This window comes from Kryptolebias marmoratus, linkage group LG14 (assembly GCF_001649575.2).
Source record: "Kryptolebias marmoratus isolate JLee-2015 linkage group LG14, ASM164957v2, whole genome shotgun sequence".
In the NCBI taxonomy this organism is placed as follows: domain Eukaryota; kingdom Metazoa; phylum Chordata; class Actinopteri; order Cyprinodontiformes; family Rivulidae; genus Kryptolebias; species Kryptolebias marmoratus.
Window position 1 is genome coordinate 2,591,360 of NC_051443.1, and position 20,162 is coordinate 2,611,521.

The 20,162-nt window shown below is 39.0% G+C and overlaps 1 protein-coding gene across 5 annotated transcripts in view; it reads right to left on the reverse strand.

The window, feature by feature from the left end:
* The window catches only part of pi4kaa (phosphatidylinositol 4-kinase, catalytic, alpha a), a 222,391-nt gene that overhangs the window by 115,168 nt on the left and 87,061 nt on the right, over positions 1–20,162 (reverse strand). For all 5 annotated transcript variants that reach the window (XM_037979490.1, XM_037979489.1, XM_037979492.1 and 2 more), the window contains exons 25-30: positions 15,973–16,097; positions 12,903–12,984; positions 12,726–12,809; positions 8,062–8,151; positions 7,592–7,711; positions 4,994–5,086 (exon numbers count right to left, since the gene is read on the reverse strand). In XM_037979490.1, the coding sequence (XP_037835418.1) occupies positions 4,994–5,086; positions 7,592–7,711; positions 8,062–8,151; positions 12,726–12,809; positions 12,903–12,984; positions 15,973–16,097 (594 nt within the window). The remainder of the gene's footprint in view (positions 1–4,993; positions 5,087–7,591; positions 7,712–8,061; positions 8,152–12,725; positions 12,810–12,902; positions 12,985–15,972; positions 16,098–20,162) is intronic.

Below are 20,162 nucleotides of genomic sequence, written 5' to 3' on the forward strand. Positions count from 1 at the left end.
GTAATCATCAAAATTAAACGAAATAAACATTTGAAATATATGAGTTTGTATGTAATGTATGAATATAATATACAAGTTTCACTTTTTAAATGGAATTACTGAAATCAATCTACTTTTTCATGATATTCTAATTTTATGACCAGCACCTGTACTTGTATCTGTCTTCCTTCTAAAAATGTTTTAAAAGGGACCAATTATGCAAAATTCACTTTTTGCATGATTTTGTACTTCCATTTGGGTATCTACTGCTTCTAGAAACAATCCAAGTGCTAAAAAAAACACCCAGCTGTTTTTTGACAATAAGTAAATGTTTTCTGGTGGCTGCAAAACTAACCGTTTCAAAAACCTTAGGTTTGTTGCATCTCAACCTAGCAACCTCAAGCCAAGCCCAACCCCTCACCTAGCAACCCAAGTCACTCACTTCCTTAAAAGATGACCATCACGTTTACTCTGCTGGTGTTATTGCTTCACAATGTCTGCTAGAAAAGGAAAATGTTTTGTTGTCGGCTGCAATATAGAACATGCACTGCCAGTGTCCTGACCCGCTACCAGTTGAATGTCGGACCACGGATTGTCACTGTCCGAGTCGACAAATGTCGGTTCAGACCCGCTGAATGCCGGTGTCCCAACCCACTACCTGTCAGGTTTCGGACCCACTTACTGCCCCTCTCCTACTTGACAAATTTGGACCTGGTAAGTGTACCTGTCCCGAAGTCAGAATATTCAGAGTTTGAATTAATAACAATATAAATGTGCGTCAGATCCACAGCGTTTAATTCTTTAGTGAGTTTTTATGTTTTGAGATGGGACACTGAGTTTGGAGGGGGGCCAACAGCAGCTTATTTGCATAATAGTGACGTAGCCTTAAAACCGCTCATTCTAAAATGAGCTCAAAACAGGCAGAACTGATCAGGTGAAATCTCAATATCTAAGAATAATTTTGTGTATTAAATTTAATGAACATGTTTTGCATAGCGCACAGACATTCTGAGTTTTTTCAAGGAAGCATAATAGGTCCCCTTTAATCCATCTATGCCCGCCACCCCCAAGAGAAAGAAAAAAAAAATCCTTTATGGGAACGATGTCTAGTTTAACCATGGGATCTGGCTATATGAATAGGGAAACAAAACGTTTAGCATTTAATGGACCAAGTTTCAATGATTTTAATGTGTAGTATCTGCAACATGATCATTATTACAAGTGTTTTTATTAGGAAGAATACAAACACTGGTTTGTGATCATTTATTACATAATGCATCACATTATTATTTCTAAAAAATAGCAACCTCCACATTTTGTAATAATGTTTTTACATAATGTGGAAGAAAGTATTACAAGATGCGTTCAAGGATTCTAATAAATTTTCCATTAATTATTACATAATGTGGTTTCAGTGCTGTTTTATTACATTTTGAAGCCTGCTTTTAATACAATATTACATATTGTGGTGTTACAGTGTCTAAAGTCTCTATACTTGGCCCTGTTTTCTATGTACCTACTCCCTCTTGGTTCTATTTTCCAGAAATATGACACTGCCTTCAAAAACACCAAGTTTGTGTTGTTTGGGGCCAGTGATGCTTCCAAAGCCAGTGCTGATCTGGGTCCTTTAACAAAACACCTGACTCACACAGCAACACACCTGGGTGTGAGGCTTAACAGTGACCTTAAGCCAGATGCTCAGGTAAACTCCAGCTTTTATCATTTGAGACAACTGGCCAAGGTCAAACCATTTCTGTCACTGCATCACTTTGAGATTTTAATCCATGGTTTTATCTCAACTCATTTAGACTACTGCAATGCACTTTAATTCGAGCTGAGCCAGTCATCATTTGCTTGACTCCAGCTGGTTCAGAATGCCTGTCTTTTAACTGGTACCACAAAACGAACACACATCACTCCAGTTTTAGCATCACTACATTGGCTTCTTGTTTGTTTCCAGATTAATTTTAAAGTTCATTCATTTGTTTTTAAATACCTGCATGGTCTCGCACCACAGTATCTGTCCGACCTTCTCCAGCTGTATGTTCCCTGATCTGCTGTATGTTGGTAGATCAGTTATTATTGGGGGTCCCAAAGTATTAGAGAAGGTTAAAACATGACCAAGCGTTTTTAGTTGCTGCCCCCAAACTGTGGAACGATCTGCCTTTGCAGATCAGACAGGCCAACTCACTTCCTGTTTTTAAAACATATTTTAAAACACTTTTTTTTTTCCTCTTTGGCTTTTAACTTAGTTTGAGATGTTGGCTTTTATCATTTTTGTTGTTTTATGGTTTTAATTGTTTTATTGCTTTGATTGTGCTTTACTTGGTTTTATAGATTTTTATTCTTGTTTTGGAATTTCATGTGATTTATCTCTAGTGTTTTTATTTGCTAGTGTACAGCCCTTTGGTCAACAGTGTTGTTTTTAAAGTGCTTTATAAATAAAGTTGTATTGTATATTTAAAGTACATCATTCTATTTTTTAAAAAAAATTAGAAAATGGTACAATATTTTTATCACTACAACCATTATATCAAATACCACTAAAACCAGCAGGCTTCTTCTTTATACCATTCTTGTAAAGCCTTAAATTTTTTCTTTAGATCAGTAAAATTATTTACATAGTTTTTAATTTTGCTTGTTTTGTTACACAGTCATTAACGCCTATTATTTTTCAATTTGAAAAATTTTCTACTTAGAAGCAAGAGAAAATTTAGGCTTGTACCAGGCTAAGCCTGAGTCATCTGTGACTTTCTTTTCTGATTCTTTTGACAAAAGCTTTTTTTTTTAAATTTGACTGCTAATACTGGCAGTTTTGTTAAACTGGGTTTTCTGGCCTACCCTTTGCCATAATATTTTCTCTTAGCTTAAAACCTTTGCATGTCATTAATGTGTAAGTTAATAGCCCTGTCTAAAACATAGCAAAAAAATAGCTAACTTATATTTTGGAAGGGGCACTTTGTAAAGTAAACTAACCTTCAAACTCCAAGAGTCTGACACAAATAGGCAACAGGATAATGACATGATTCTATAAGCCAGTACTTTAACAAATCCTCAGATGATTTGGGGTGGAAAATGTTGGACAGGGGATGTGCATCAAAGGGCTTGGACCCCAATAATAAGTAACTGCAGTTCTAGTTTTAAAAATGTGTTTAAAAATCAGAAAAGTTTACTTTTTGTGTTACATCTTTTAACAGAGCAGGACAGCGTCTGTATTTTATAAAAGCTCCCATTGGTTAGGTGACATTGTCATGAATGTCCTGTTCAGGGTTCTCATTTATAAAACATTGTGTGGGATTCATACTAAAAGTGTACATATGCCCAAAACACAAAAATGGCATACGCCAAAAAAACTTCAGATTTATAAAACCATGCGCATGCACATCAGCAAGCAATTTCCCTTTATAAATCACACCTTTTTTTTTTGCTCTTGGTGAAGGCTGACGCCCACATTCAACCATGAAAGGTCAATGCAAAGCACCTCATAAATATTTAGGTATATTTAAAGCCAGCTGATCAATGTTATTTCAGAGTAACCAATGCCAACCACGGAGAAAAAGAGCGAAGAGATAGAAATTGTTGTGAATGAGTTGGAGAACAGAAAAAATATAATTTTTGGGAGCCGCAGTAGTGACGTTACAAATAAAAGGAAGTGTTGTGAGCAGCAACACGTTGTTACCAATGTTAATTCAGTGAGTGTGACATAGAGGATTGTGGCCAAGGTGAAGAAAAAGTGGTCAGATTTTAGGGTGGAGGCAAAAAAGCAACTAACCGGCTACCGCCAGAGCATGTCATCCACAGGTGGGGGAAAGGGTGTACCCGAACTGACCCATTTTGAAAGAAGGATGGCCAGTATTGTGCCAAAATCTGATTGGGTGCGCAACCGCGAGGGAGCGTGCACTGGTGTAAGCGGTTTTAAAGCATGCCTCCTCTGCACTCTGGGGGTAGTAAAGGGGTTAGGAGGCATCGCCTGAGGGGGGAGCCACTGTCCCCTCGTGTGTTAATCTGTGTTACACATCACTCTGGTGATCATCCAGAGAGAGGAATGTGATGGGGAGAAAACTTACGGCTCACCAGTGGAAGCATAAACAATACTGCTGTTTTGAAAGCTTATGATAAAGTCAATCTAAGATTAAAGTCTGATTTTGGAGTGAAAATTAATCTTTGAGAGGAATCATGATGCAGTGTGGCTTCAATTCCCCACTTCACCATCTGTGCTGTGTTGTGTCTGTTGTGTTTCCCATGTCTCCAAAACAAGCGTGTATGGTACGCAAGGCTTAGAGTTTGCGTGAGGGACCGCACAATTTCCCGTCAAGTTTGTGTTTTATAGATCACAAACTTTGCTTGTAAAGTAACATACGCAAGTTTCAGGCTACACTTTGTGCAAACGCCAGTTTTATAAATGAGAACTCAGATCCATAATTTCTCAGACACTGAAGCTGTTTCCCACTGCTATTAGACACTCTTTGAACTTGGTGTTGTGTCATTTTTAGATATTTTATCAAACTGTTTTAGCTGGAAGTGCTAAATTTAGTCTCTTTTTGACAGACTTTGCTGTCAGTTTTACTTTTGTCATCATTGTTCACTTTGAAATCCCTCCACATGACTTCTTCTTGTGGTGTTTATTGGTGGTTAGCAATTTATGGTGCAATACTGCCACCAATTGAAAAGGAGTGTGGACCAGGAACTAAAAAACAAACAAACAAACAAACAAAAAACTACTTCCACACAGCTGCTATTGTTCCTCCTCTACTTCCTGACTGCTCAGCTGAGAGGAGAACAGGACTCCAGTAAAGTGGAGTACTCCTCAGTACTGTGGTATCAGAACATTTTCAAGACTACGAATATGGGTACAGGCACACAATATCAGAACCCATACTAAATACCGGTACTGGTATCATTGTATCACTCTATTATATTTGGTCATAACTACATTATTCAAATAGAACAAAATAAGTAAATACAAGAAGTGCACTGTTAGTTTGAATGTGTGGGAGATAACAGGTGAATTTACCTCTCCAGCATATCTGTTTCGGAGGTTTAGAGAAGCCATGAAGTTGGAGTAGTCCTTCTTTACACATGCAGGCCTCTCAGTCAGCTGAGTGGACTAACAAAGAAAGGCACAGAAAGTTGTCATATTTTAACAGTTCTTACTTATTGTGTATAAAGGTTTAATATCATCTACAAAAATAATAAACCTTTATTGATTTGATATTGTAATGGCAAAGTTTATTATAAGATAACATCTGTTGTTGATAAGTTATGACTATATTATGACTGAATTCCAAGACCAATGGGTTCTCGCAGAATGAACTTGTTTACAGGATTGATGTTTACTTTTCTTTTCATGGGAACCAGACTGACTCACTCCTCCCTAGACCCTCCTCTTGGCTTCCAATATTTCAATATATTTAATATAAGCTCCCATGATGACTTGGGGGGCCAGAGCTTTGATTTGGTGTTTCCTGTTCGGAGCTGGGACTCTGAAGCTAATTGTTAATCAATGCTTTCAACAGCATTCTCACTTATTAAGATCGCCTTCCTTGTTTCTTACGTTTTTGTGCTCTTAACTCCTTCTGCATACTTCAGCTGAATTTAATACTTCATATATCAAAATGTTCAGCTTCTTCTGGAGAATTCTGCTATGACTTTTGGTAATTTCAGCTATTATACGTTTTAAAATATTTAAACTTTTCTAGGAATTTCAGCCCATTGGAATTGCATTGAAATTCTTCAGAATTCTACAAAATTCAGCAAAACTTTGTGTTATTTGACAGCTTACTACTTCTGCCTACTTCAACTTAGAAACTCCATTAAACTTTTAAACAGGTCACAAGATATTAGGCTACCCTCAATTGATTCAGCTTTTCGATATCTCTTACGGTTTTTCGATAATTGCAATTTAAGTTTGATGCAGATTTTTGACTGTTTTCAGATTTACCATGTAATCTTATGACGGAATTCTTCAACTGCCACAGTGTATACTCTGGCAACTGACGATTTTTCAACTTTGACTGCTTTTTCACAAACAAAATGCTGCTGTTCATTCATATTTCACTCTACAGAAAAGATTTAGGCATCAAAATGTAGCCACGGGTGTCTGCTTTAAGGAAATAAAAGCTTTATTGCTGTAGGTCTTATTGTTTTCGTTCAAATGCTTCTGAATCACAGGCATGTCACACTTCTTCCTATTTCTTCCATGTGTTTCTCTCTTCTGCTCTGTTTAGATGTGTGTTTTAGACTTTTTGCTGATTCTATGTCCTGTATTAGTTCCTGCATTTTTGCACAAAGATGACTAAGATCTTTGTAAAACACCAAAACAAAACAATGAATTTACAGTTCCAATATTACATATAGTCCGTCTGAACTGGAGGTGGACACAGGAACAAGTGTGAACATTAGTTCTTGTCTTAGCGCCATGTGAAAAGCCTATGGAGCTACAGATGACTTGTGCAGTTTCATTTAAATATTGACATTTTTCATTAAAATTATTCAAATGGTCTTCAATAGTTACTCTTGTCTTTTACACTTTTGGACAAGCAGTTGTTTTAATTTTTCACTCTGTCCAATTTCGCAGGATCTTCTGGACAAGATGTAGTTTTGTCTCTGTTCAGCTTTTTGAAGTTCCCAAAAGCATGTTCTGCATGCTTCATTCTGCAGATTAGCATTCTCACGGCTGTTTCGCGAGGAACAGCAATTTTCTAGTTGTCCTTAAGGCTCTCTGCATGTCGTGCACCACACATAAAATAAACCTGTTTGAGTGATTTCTTCTAACAGTGCCTGAAAATTGATTTTTTTTCCAAGACAGTTATCAAAGGCTCTTATCAAAGCAAATCATTTAAAAGCAATCAAATTGTTGCATTCCACCGGGCTTAATTCTTGAACTCTTGGTTTTCTTTGATAATTTCAACTTTACTTTAAATCAGGAGTCTGCAACTTGCAGCTCTGGAGCCATATGTGGCTCTTTAGATCTTCTAAAGTGGCTCCTTGTAACTTTGACTAAAAACAAAATGAACTTGTGTCACTTTGGTTTATACATTAACAAATGGAAACAACACTTAGCAGTTTACCTGTCCAAATGTTTTGTGAAATGCATAAAATTCCTACAGCAGAATGACACTAAAAAGACAAGTGGGTTGGGCTGCCTGTGAACTATTTAACAGAAATTAGTTGACATATGGCGGAACAGTGGTTAAAGCTGACGCCTCACAGCAAGAAGGTCCCAGGTTCATCTCCCTGCCTTTCTGTGTGCAGTTTACATGGTCACCTTATGCATCCATGAGTTGTCTCTGGTTACACCAGTTTCCTACCAAAAACATGTATGTTAGATTAATTGGTAACGCTAAATTGTGAATGAATGAATGATTGTCTGTCTCTATGTGTTCCTGTGACTGGCAACTTGTCCAGGGTATATCCCCACGTCTTTTGGGTTTAATAGATTTACATGTCCATTTGTGAGTTCAAGAGATTCTTAGTGTAGACACCTGGTTTAAATATACAAATCTATTATTCACAAGTGCCTGCTCGACAGGCTAAAATGATCTTATTCTGCATCTTTAATCAAACTAAACATAACCAGCTGTTGTACACAATGTCTCCATTTCTAACTCACCCCCAGAGTGGTGCTTTGCCTGTTGTAACCAGCAAAGTGTAGGATGCTTTCTGTAGCCATGGCCAGGCCTGTGTGCTGGGAGAGACCTGACACCCAGTTCTGATGTTTGTTAAGGTACTCCTGAAAAAAAGTGTAACACATAACAGGTTGGTGTTAAAACAGTGTTAAGGAATTAGTTATATTCAAAATGTTCAAAATAGGAGGGCTGGAACTCATTGATCATTTTTTTTAAAGTCCAGTACATATAAAATACCTTTATTCAGCCTAGAAATACACAAGCATAATGTTTGATATTTTGGCATATCCTAAATTAGAAGTAAAGGAAAAACTAAAAATTTAACATTTTATACCTATTGACTTTTATTTGGATATTTTTAACCCTTAGCAAACACAAAAACAGTATGAACAGATAATGCACACATGTATACAGTTGTGCTAAATTTTATTAAATGCTTTATTAGAAATGTCACCTGCAGGTGGGATTTTGTGACAGATGGAGCCCACTTCATAGCCTCTTTAAGAATCTCCCCACACCGTGCAGCAAAATCCTTGACAATGCTCTACAACAATAACAGAAACCTCATTCTTTAAAAGAATAGTCTGGTCATTTTTGAAGTGATGTTCTGTCATATAGTTATCAGTAGTTAATACCTTATCATTAGTGACATCATTCATACAGCACAGAGTATGGAAAAGAGGCAAAAGTTGTTGTCTAGGTTAGGCTAATGGCTAGCCAAACAAGTACCATTTTTTAAAAAGTTTTTCAGGCTTTTAAAACGAATCTTTCTCTAAAATCACACACCAGTATGAAGAAATGCTACATTAACTAATATTAAACCTCTACAATTTTGCATGATACTATATGTTTATGTTGTCACAGTCTTCTCAACTGAACCGTTTCCATGTTATTACATGAATGTATGTGTGCTGAGCATAGATAGACTATCTTGATAGACCTCTGATGTAAACCAGAAAGTAGAAGCTAAAACAGGACTAACCTTCCCTGTTGGCTGGTTCCAATAAGTACCGTATTTTCCGGACTACAAGGAGCACCTGAATATTAGCCGCACAAGCTAAAATAGGGAAAAATCCTGTTTTGTTCATACATTCGTTAATTCTACGCAAAGACCTATTGTCAACCCAGTCCTGCACACTGCACCTGTACCTGGCACTGTTTTTTTCAGTGGTTCCTGTTCCACTTTCCGCTTCCTCTCCTCTTCTTCCACATTCTTATCCACCTCCTCTTTCATCTCCTCCTCTTTTTCCTCTCCCTTCTCATCTGTCCCTTCCTCCTCCTCCTTTTCACTCCTATGACTGGCATTATCCTGTCCCTCTGTATCAACTCCACAACTGAAACTAGCCTTTTCAGCTACTAATAACAATAACAGCAACAATGATACATTTTAAAGCACTTTTGCAAAGAAATCACAGTGTTAAAACACAAATACAACGCAGGACATCGTCCCCGACCCGGAGAAGGCACGCTACTCTTTTCTGGCCATGGCCTCGGATTTAGAGGCACTGATCCTCATCCCAGTCACTTCCCACTCGGCTGTAAAACGCTCCAGTGAGAGCTGTAGATCACGGCCTGATGAAGCCATTAGGACCACATCATCTGCAAAAAGCAGAGATACAATCTTAAGGCCACCAAAACGGATCCCTTCAACACCTTGGCTGCACCTAGAAATTCTGTCCATAAACGTTATGAACAGAATCGGTGACAAAGGGCAACCTTGGCGGAGTCCAACTCTCACTGGAAACGAGTCCGACTTACTGCCGGCAATGCGGACCAAGCTCTGACACCGGTCATATAGGCACCTAACAGCCCATATCAAAGAGCCCGGTACCCCCCACAGGATTCCCCAAGGGACACGGTCGAAGGCCTTCTCCAAGTCCACAAAACACATGTAGACTGGTTGGGCGAACTCCCATGCACCCTCAAGGACCCTGCTGAGGGTATAGAGCTGGTCCAGTGTTCCAAGACCAGGACGAAAACCACACTGCTTTTCCTGAATCCAAGGTTCGACTATCCAACGAACCCTCCTCTCCAAAACCCCCGAATAGACCTTACCAGGGAGGTTTAAGAGTGTAAACCCTCTGTAATTGGAACACACTCTCCAGTCCCCCTTTTTGAATAAGGAGACCACCACCCCGGTCTGCCAATCCAAGGGAACTGCCCCCGATGTCCACGCAATATTGCAGAGTTGCGTTAACCAACACAACCCTACAACATCCAGAGCCTGAAGGGAAAAGGTGCCTCAGGTGGACATTTTTGAGTGCATCTGCAATACACCGTTAATTGTCACGGGCACGCAAGGTACGCACGATGCACCTGCGAAAAATTTCGGGTGTAAGCGGACGTGCATCTCATGTACAAATGGTCATCAAAGTTGTGCCTGCATTTTTCAACCTGCGTGGGGGGCCGTGTGCATGTATTATGAATCTTTTACTGACCAGCTGTGTAGGGGATGGTCAGGGGTGGCAATTTGGAGCTTCTCTCACTGTCCAGGACTTTGCTTGATGGACTCTGAGCCCGGGACCCCGTGCTTTAGATTGAACCCTGACCCCCACAGACCCTAGATATGACCCCTGACCCCCGGGCTCTATAGCGCCACCAACAGTCCAAAAGTGGTACTACACCAATTCTTTTTTTTGCCCCAGACCCCTTGGGGACTACCTCACCTGGTAGTCCACATCGAGACGATCGAAACGAGCCCACAGGTGTCCCTGTATCCCACTCGGAAGTCCCTAAAAGCCCCCTCAAAGTGAAGGTGTGATTGTCCGGGTTTTTGCCTCAGCAACCACTTGAGCTGCATGCTGCTTGGACTGCCGCTACTGCTGCTTCTGGAAACCCACAGGCCAAGAAGGCCCGATAGGACTCCTTCTTCAGCCTGACAGCATCCCTCACGGCCGGTGTCCACCAGCAGGTTCGAGGGTTGCCGCCGCAACAGGCATCAACTGCCTTGCGGCCACAGCTCCGATAAGCCGCCTCAACATTGGAGGCACGGAACATGGCCCACTTGGGCTCAATGTCCCCCACCTCCCCCGGAGCATGTTTGAAGTTCTCCCGGAGGTGGGAGTTAAAGCTCCACCTGACAGGAGACTCCGCCAGACGTTCCCAACAGACCCTCACAATACGTTTAGGCCTGCCAGGTCTGACTGGCATCCTCCCCCACCATTGGAGCCAACTCACCACCAGATAGTGGTCAGTTGACAGCTCCGCCCCTCTCTTCACCCGAGTGTCCAAGACATGCGGCCGCAGATCAGATGAAACAACAACAAAGTCGATCATTGAACTGCAACCTAGGGTGTCCTGGTGCCAAGAGCACATATGGACACCCTTATGTTTGAACATGGTGTTTGCTATGGACAATCCATGACGACCACAGAAGTCCAACAACAGAACACCGCTCGGGTTCAGATCAGGGGGACCGTTCCTCCCAACCACAACCCTCCAGGTCTCACTGTCATTGGCCATGCGAGCGTTGAAGTCCCCCAGTAGAACAAGGGAGTCCCCAGGAGAGGCACCCTCCAGTAACCCCTCCAAGGACTCCATAAAGGGTGGGTAATCTGAACTGCTGTTGGGCGCATAAGCGCAAACAACAGTCAGGACCCGTCCCCCCACACGTAGGCGGAGGGAGGCTACCCTCTCGTTCACCGGGGTAAACCCCAACGAACAGGCACCAAGATGGGGGGGTCAACAAGTATGCCCACTCCTGCTCGGCGCCTCTCACCGGGGACAACTCTGGAGTGAAAGAGTGTCCAACCCCTCTCAAGGATGCTGGTTCCAGAGACAGAGCCATGCGTTGAGGTGGGCCCGACTATTTCTAGCCAGAACCTCTCAACCTCACACACCAGTTCAAGCTACTTCCCCACCAGAGAGATGACATTCCACGTCCCAAGAGCCAGCTTCTGTAGCCAAGGATCAGACCGCCAAGGCCCCGCCAAGGCCACCACCTATCCCACATTGCACTCGACTCCAATTCCCAATGAGAGAAGGTGGAGACAATTGTTCTATAAAATATATACAGTCTCTGGTGCTGAGCATAGACCATTTTAATAATAGTAGTGCTGAGGCTGCAAATGTACCAGTTTAATGTAAAGTCAGTCAAAAGGTTTATTCAACTCCTTGTGAACTGATACTTTCAGCAGCCTCAGCACCATCAGAACATAATGGTCAATACTCAGCACACAGACATTGTGACATGGTGATAAAACAGCAACAAACTAAACAAACGGTGTCATGCAAAACTCTACAGGTTAAATATTAGCCAATGTGGCATTTTTCACACCACCATGTTGTTTTTGAGAAAAAGTTTGTAAGCCTGAAAAACAATAATAGACTTTTGTTTGGCTTTCCATTAGCCTAGCCCCAATAAAGACTTCCCCTTGCCTTCAAACCACATCCTCTATGACTGATGTCACTGCTGATAAAGTACCAACAACTGATAACTATTAGATAAATCATAACTTAAAGTATCACTAGACTATAGTTTAATTGTGGTGTTCAAAATGTATGATTTTTTATTTTGCATGCAGACAGTAAATGGGAAAAAAGGCAATTTCTGCAAAATTGCAGTGTGAATGTTAAATGACTGCTGAAATTTGTGAAATAAGTTGAACTGAATTGTTTAGATTAAAACAATCAGAACAAAAGCTAGATTTAGCAACACAAAAGTTGAATGCTAAAATGAGCAAAAGCTAAATTTAGCAGAAAACATAACAGTGGCTAAAAGCTACAATTAGCCAACTGGTAGACAGAAACCAAAATGAGCAAAACAGTATCACAAAACAGTGGCTTAAAGCTAAAATTAGTACAACAGTAGCTAAAAGCTAAAATGAAGCAAGTATGATGAATTAGATTTTAAAGAGCATAAGGTTTTCCAAATATTTAAAGAGATCTCATTGTATGTATGTAAATTAAATAAAGTTCAATAATTCAAAAATATATAAGTTACAAATGCCAAAAGTTATAGCCATAATGTCCTGAACTAGCTAAATGTTTTGATGCCAAAATGGCTGAAATAACTGAAAGCAGTTGGGAGTCCAAAAAATCTATTGAATAAACTATTAATAGAAAAGCAATAGTTTGAATGATGAATAAAACAATAAATTGTGAATCTAAAACCATTACCTCCCTGGCTTCATATGTGTCTGGGACAGTGATTCTGTACGGTGTGTCTGGGATGTCATAAAAAGGCTGGTCTTTATGAATGTCCTGTAAAACACAACATGAACACTGAGACACTAGTTCATCATAACAAGGATGAAGGCAGATGTTTGTCTGATGATTTAAATAATCATTACTCACAGCACTGAGGGACTGCGAGAGTGTTTGCAGGATATCCAACATGGTCTTTAGCACACGACCACTCCACAGCAAGTGGGGGAAACTGAGGAGAGATGATGCTGTTAACATAGAAAAATCTTTATTTATAAAGATTTATAAATAAAGATAAAAGGAGTTAGGGATGCTCTGATATTGCATTTGTTCATTCCAACTATAACTACTTTCATTTAAGTATTTGCAAAAACGAGTACTAATAAATGCCATTACTTCTTACAATTACTAAAAGGTGAAATGAAAAGTGTTTTAAAGCTAGCATAAATCAAAAGAAAGACATAAAGGGTGCTTGTTTTCAGAGTCTCACATTTCAAAAAAGTTACACTAATTTAAAATTAATAATGAAAGATCTAAAAAATTACTGAGGCCTCTTCAGCATTTTTTGTGATCACTTGTAAGTGTGATGCATTGAGTGCCAAACACAGGAGCGCGAACAAGGCAGTAAATTGCAAATACAGACAGTGTGGAGGTGAAATGGTTCAGTGCGTTGCAATTAATTGTGTAAACCAGCCTGAAACTACAACAGCTGTGTCATTCTTCAGTTTCCCAAAGGACGAGAAAGTTTAATAGATGTGGTTAGTTTAGTTTATGCATGAAAATTACAATTCAAAGTCTGGTGACTGACCGTGCAGTTAATGTTTTGAGGAGGACCACCTAATATACAAATCTTCAATAGAAGAACCACCGCTGTCCTACTGCCACAAGCTGCCTCCCGCTGTCCAACCGGCACCAGCCGCCTCCTACTGTCCAGATGGTAAACTCCTTGAAGACTGTGACATCATTGGGGGTTTCTATTGTAAAATGTGGTGCTCGAGTTCCCAACAGCATCACTCCAGACCCAAAAAACAAAAAATGTGTCTTTAAACTGATACTCTGTTAACAAAACTTGCTTCTTCTTCCATTTTAACTGATAAACACTGCGACAGTAACCTCCTCAGTGTCCTACAGTGGTCTGCCACAGCTGGGTTGCGGCACCTTCCACATCACCAACCAAGGAGGTAACACCGCCCACACAACCACCCCAATTCGGGATTTTGACACAAAAACTCTAAAATCAAGTCAATAACGTTTTAAATTAGAGAAATTGAGTGTTTAATGACAGTATTTACCTCCAAGGAAAACATGAACTCATTATATTTTTTTTTTATTTCATTTCAACTTTAAGAAACAAGTTTGCAAATCAGACAAGCTTATTTTTTCTGTTAACTTCTCAGGCAGTGCAGGACAGCAACAGTCTTTTTCAAAAGCTCCCACTGGTGAGTGGTGAAGCTGTCTGGAGGCTCTGTACAGATCCATGTATTCCCAGGATCCTCAAAAACTCAGTAACATACATGAGTAGTTTCCTGCTTCTAATAAAAACTCTTTGAACTCCGCATCATGTTGTTGTTTTTTTAGATGTTTTATTAAACTGCTTATGTTGAAAGTGCTAGATTTCATCCCTTCTCCTGACAGATTTTTTAAGTAGAATTTGCAGTCAGCTTTACTTTGTCACCATCAGTCACTTTGAAATTCCCCCACAAAGCTGACATTTCTCCTCCTCTGTCTCTTGACTGATCAACTGAGAGATGAACATCACACTGCAGTAAAGTGGCATCGGTACTGTGGTATGGGCATGGGTGGAAATCCCGGGGGATCGGGGGGTCAGGACCCACCCAATCTTGGGAAAGAGTAGATTTGTCCCCCCCAATAAATTATTGAAAGAACCTGTCTTTAAACATTATAAAAATAAAAAGGCAAAAAAGAAACCCGCCATTCATCTAAGAAAAATTATAAAGGATGAATTTTTAGTTCATGGTAATGGACACAGGCTCAGTCAGAGCTGTCTGAGGTTGGAATCTAACTCTGTGTCTATCTACTGCACAAACAAGTAAGTAACTAATTAAAAAAAGATGTGTAACACATTTTATTTGGTTCCACTTCTGAGTAGGATGAAACACATTAGCAATGAGAATCAGACCCTAGTTTGTTTTTCTTATTTATTCGATGGTAAAATCACAATAAACTGCTTTGTTATGCTATGTAAAGCAAAACTAGCTTCACTGCTTTGAAAGATTCGAGCATTTTAGTCGAACCAAGGTAGCAAATATTTCAATCGAATTTAGCCCTCTAACAAACTTTTACGTTAATGAGAAGAGTTTGAAACAGGAGGGAGACAGAGGAGACAGAGAGGAGCAGGTGATGGTGGATAGAAAAACGAAAGAAGGTGCCTTTATCTACCAACATACAGCCTTTTAAAATCACTAAATAAAATCTGAATATTTTTCTAGAAAAACCTTGGTGCTTTGAGCGTTAGGTTTAAGTTATGATACCCACCTACTTCCAGGTTAATTCATTATTTCTATCTACTTGTAAATTTGTTTTCAGAATGTTATTTTGTTTGTAATGATTTTATTAAATGAAGATATAATTCATAAAAAAAATCACTGTCAACCAAGTCTCTAGCAGCAAATTATGCGTTGTTATTAGGCAAAGTGACAGAGAACAGAGCTAGATGCAGAGAGGGAGGGATAGACAGAGTGAAAGAGTCACAGGTAAGTGTAAGTTTAATGCTGAGAAGGTTCTCAGTCATCCAGGACATGGCAAAACAAAAAAGGTTTAAAAATAAAACAACTTAATTACAAGAACTGAAGTACAGTTGCTTTTTGCAGATTAAACACATTAAAAACTTTTCATATATGAGATATGGAACTAATAAGGGACACAATTTTATTAATTAATATTACGAATAATGTGATTATTAAATACATTTTAGCCATGCCATTTAAATTAATATAATTACCGATTATTCAGTATATGCAGTTCTGATAAGGTTCCATCTGTACATTTTACTTTACATTCCCCCTGCCAAAATCGTTCTTGAGAAATTTCCCTGTTTTTTGACCCCCTCAAATAATAAAATGGAATTTCCTCCCTTGGGTATGGGAACAACTTTTTAAGTTCAAATACACATATACAGTGTTGCATCAATACCCTTCACTGGTATTGGTGCATCCCTATTACTTTGGGCAGATGAACTTGTGTATCAATGTGTTCTCACGTTTCAGCCAGGCCAGACAGATATTTATCTGCCACTCTGCGGATACGTTTGTGGATGTGGTTGAAGTTCACCAGTAGGAACTGAGCGTGACGTTCCAGCTCCTCCTCGTGGCCTTTAGTCTTTGGCTGAAAATGAAAAAATTCATTGTTTTTATTTGTCACTGAGATTATTTATTCAACTGCTTCTACAAAATGCAAGGCCATTGCAATATTTCCAACACAAACTACTAAAATTTAGGATTACATTTTACTGATACAGAAAAAAAACAGCTAACATATCTATTTGAGAATGAAACTTATTGGGTATATTTGCAAGACAACTATTATTTTGGTCCAAACTCCTTGTGAATTGTTTATTGTTCATTTTTATTTAAGATAAACAGGATGATGTTTCCCTATAGAAAAGCTCTTTCTTTATATTTTTAATTCCCAAAGGTGAAAAGACAATTATGCTTTTGCCTGTGTGCACGCACACATGTTTGTTTGTAGTATTAGCAAAATGTTTAATAAACTTCTGGACTGATTTTAATGAAACCCTCAAAGTAATCAGTCGATGTACCTCTACAGTTGATTCCCTTTTGGAGTCAACCTCATTCAAGATGGCTTCCATAGCTAACTGACCTTAGTCAACACAAGAATGGCCAAAACTCAGCCAATTGTACAGATTTTGAGCTGACATTTGGTGTGGTAAAAATAATGATAACAAATTTTATTTATAATCCACTTTACATTTATAAGAAAATCTCAAAGTGGTAGTAGCTGAATCATTCACAACACAGACTCTGAGCGTGACATCTTGCAATATTGCATGAGATTGTGCATAAGGGACCTTCGGTGGAACTCCAAACATGGCGGCAGCATAGAAACAAAGCTCCCTGACATTACACAACAAAAATGCCCTGCATGGCTTAATTATGAGAATTGAGGTACAATAATGTGAGATATTAGTTGGAGCTAGGATTATGACAAAAGGAAGACCAGAAGGTTGAAGTATGATGCTTGGGAGGTCACAAAAAGGAAAAGATAAACAAAAGGACAAACAAGCTAAGCTAACACCATAGCTAATGGACATAAAAGAGCCATAATGTACGTAGAGCAGAGGCAAGACCTGAGCAAGACCTGAGCAAGAGGACTGTCCGAAAACACAGAGGGAAATGACTGAAAGCATGTTGGAACATCTGGAATTGCCACCTACGTTCACACTCAATATTAAGAGGGTCCACAGAGCAGTGTCAACACATCTCTCAGGCAATGTACCTCCATGATCAATTGTTGTCAAACTATGGAGTTACAAGTGTAAAGAGAAAATGATCAAATGTGCATGGGAAAAGAAAGGGTTCACATATAAAGGGTAATGAGTTAATGTGGACCATTACTATGTTCAAGAAGTAATAAAAATGTGAAAGGAATGTAATGAGGCAAAGAAGATCCTAAGAGAGAAAAAGATTTGGTTCCAGACACCATTCCCAGAAAGGCTCCATGTCTTCTATGAAGGTGAAACACAGGTTTGTAACACAGCAACAGAGGCAACCAAAGACGTGTGATGGCCCCTGTAGGTTTCTGCCCTTTTCTTGCAGGGTTTTGGAGGCAGGCCTTCTGCAGGTGGTCCTGGTTGGCCTAATTGCTACTGCTGCTTAAAAGCTGCCATGTGTGCAGCACAGGAGGGAGGCTCTCCCTCTCCCTCCTGAGATCTCCATTTGTTTGGGTTTGTATCTTCTGGTTGGTGTTGGTTTGTTAGGTTTGTTTTAGCTTTTGCTTATTTTGGGTTATTGGTGGATTTTTGATTAATCTGGTTTTGGTTTTTCATTTCAGGTATTCCTTTTCAGGTTTTATTTCTTTGGTATAATTTGGTAAATTATTATTTTGCTTCAAGTAAGAAAATCCTTGTGTGGTCTCCTTTCATGTTACCCCACCAAATGAGCTTGGTGGACGTAACACATGGCAGAGAGAGGATTCCAGGTAAAAGTCACTGAGTCTGTAGGTGAACTTACAGAGAACTGACAACTGGCAGTTGTGGCACGGAGTTGAAGAATTGTATAAGGACAGGACAGCATCATTGTGATATAAACAAAGACTGCAGGCTTTTCGGACAACCATAAGAATGACCAGTAACGAACAAAACGTGAAGCCAGCAAGTTGAAAGGTGGTATACAGGACAGCTTAGGTAACATGACACACCCAGCTAGAAAAAAACTTCTGACAATAAGTGAGAGTTTTCTTCTTCCTCGGTAAAAACTATGGCTGGGACTTATTTTGTTGAAAGTTCTAGACAATATGGAAAGGGCCAATTGAGGCCAAGAGGGCCCCCTGCCCACAGAGACCAGAGGCTATCCCTTAGAGCTACGAGGTGGTTTTGAAAAGGTCAAGTTTTGGACCTCTGATTTGGAAGTTTTTTAAATGATGGTTCAACTGTAATACTTTTGTTGATGTTCTATTTGTTGTTATTCTGTTTTCTTCTGTTGTAGCAAATAGGGTGGAAGGACAGTTTATAGGGGTTAAATTACAGAAAATGACAAACATAAAAATCGCCATGTATAATGCTAATGGAGTACTCAATCCAATAAAAAGGAAAAGATAATTAGTAAAATGAAAAAAGACAGAGCAGAGAGATGCATTTAAATGATAAAGAACATGAGAAGTTAAAAATAAATGGTTTCAACCAGGAATTTTCAGCATCATATAAGGTATGAGAGGTATGACTATAATGATTTTGAATAAACTCTCTTTTGAGATGCACAAAATTGTAAAAACAAAGAAGGCAGATTTATTCTGGTGAAAAGTCGATCAGAAGGAGAACTAGTCACACTAATCAGTGTTTACACACCTCTGGGTTGTGAGTAATCCTTTTTTAAACAAATGTTTGACCTAATAACAACAGAGGCAGAAGGACCTTTGAATGGGAGAGGTGATTTAAACCAAAGACTTAACCCATTACTAGACTCTTCTGGTAATGTTTTGTAAAAGAGTAGAATGGGGGAAAAAATCTGCAAGATGATGTCTGAACTTGAAATTACAGATATATGGAGTGAAATTAACCTAAATAAATGAGATTATATATATTTTTCCATACCACATTCCCTGTACTCATGGACTGATTATTTTCTAAGGGTTGACCGGGAACGATATAGGGTGGAAAGATGTGAGATTAAAGTAAGGGACTTATTGGACCATAGCCCAGTAAATTTAGAGCTCCACCTGGAGAATGAATAGAAAACCCCCATGTGGACACTTAATTTGAATTTACCAAATGGTCAAACAAGGTAAGAAATTCTGGAGTATATTAGAGCTGCAGCTGCCAGGAAAAAGATAAAGAGGTAGGCCAAAAAGGAGATACATGGATGCAGTTAAAGAGGACATGGACATAGATGGAGTGAGGACAGAGGACACAGAAGACAGAGTTAGATGGAGAAGGATGACTTGCTGTGGTGACCCCTGAAAAGAGATTAGCTGAAAGAAAAAAAAGAAGAAAATAAAAGAGAATGATAATGGGGAGATTGGTCCATCATTTCTGTGGTATGGTTGTAAGGCCGTAATGAGAGGAAGATTAGTAGCCACATTGTCACACTTATAAAAGATGAAACGGGAAAAATTGAAAAGTCTACAAGTTGACTTAAAAAAGGTGGAAAAGGAACATAAAAATACATTAGATAGAAGGAAGTGGAATGAGATAAAAATGAAAAGGGCAGAGATAAATAATATGCTATTGCAAGAAATAAAAAATAAAAGGATTTTCACCAAACAAAGATACTATGAGGCCGGAAGTAAATCTGAAAAAATGTTAGCATATAGACTTAGAAACAACAGCCAACAAGAAATGTTTATAAAATGAGAGATCCACAAACCAAATAACTGGTGTACAAAACAGAAGAAATTCATAAATGGTTTGAATTTTATAATAACCAGTTGTATGCTCAACTTAAACAAGAAAATGAATTCCAAATAGACGATTTCTAAACTCAAGAGTTATAAGACTCCTGGAGCTGACAGATATACCTCTGAATGGTACAAGATATACAGAAAAACAGTAATACCACTATTACATAGGACCTTTAACTGGATACTAAAATTAGGATTGACTCCCAAGTAATTGCAAAGGAAAGAAACGATGTAAGATGTAAGAATAAACCCATGGCTGGAAGTACCTCTGGATATTTGGACTAATCTCAGGACTAAATACAATTTGATGGGGCA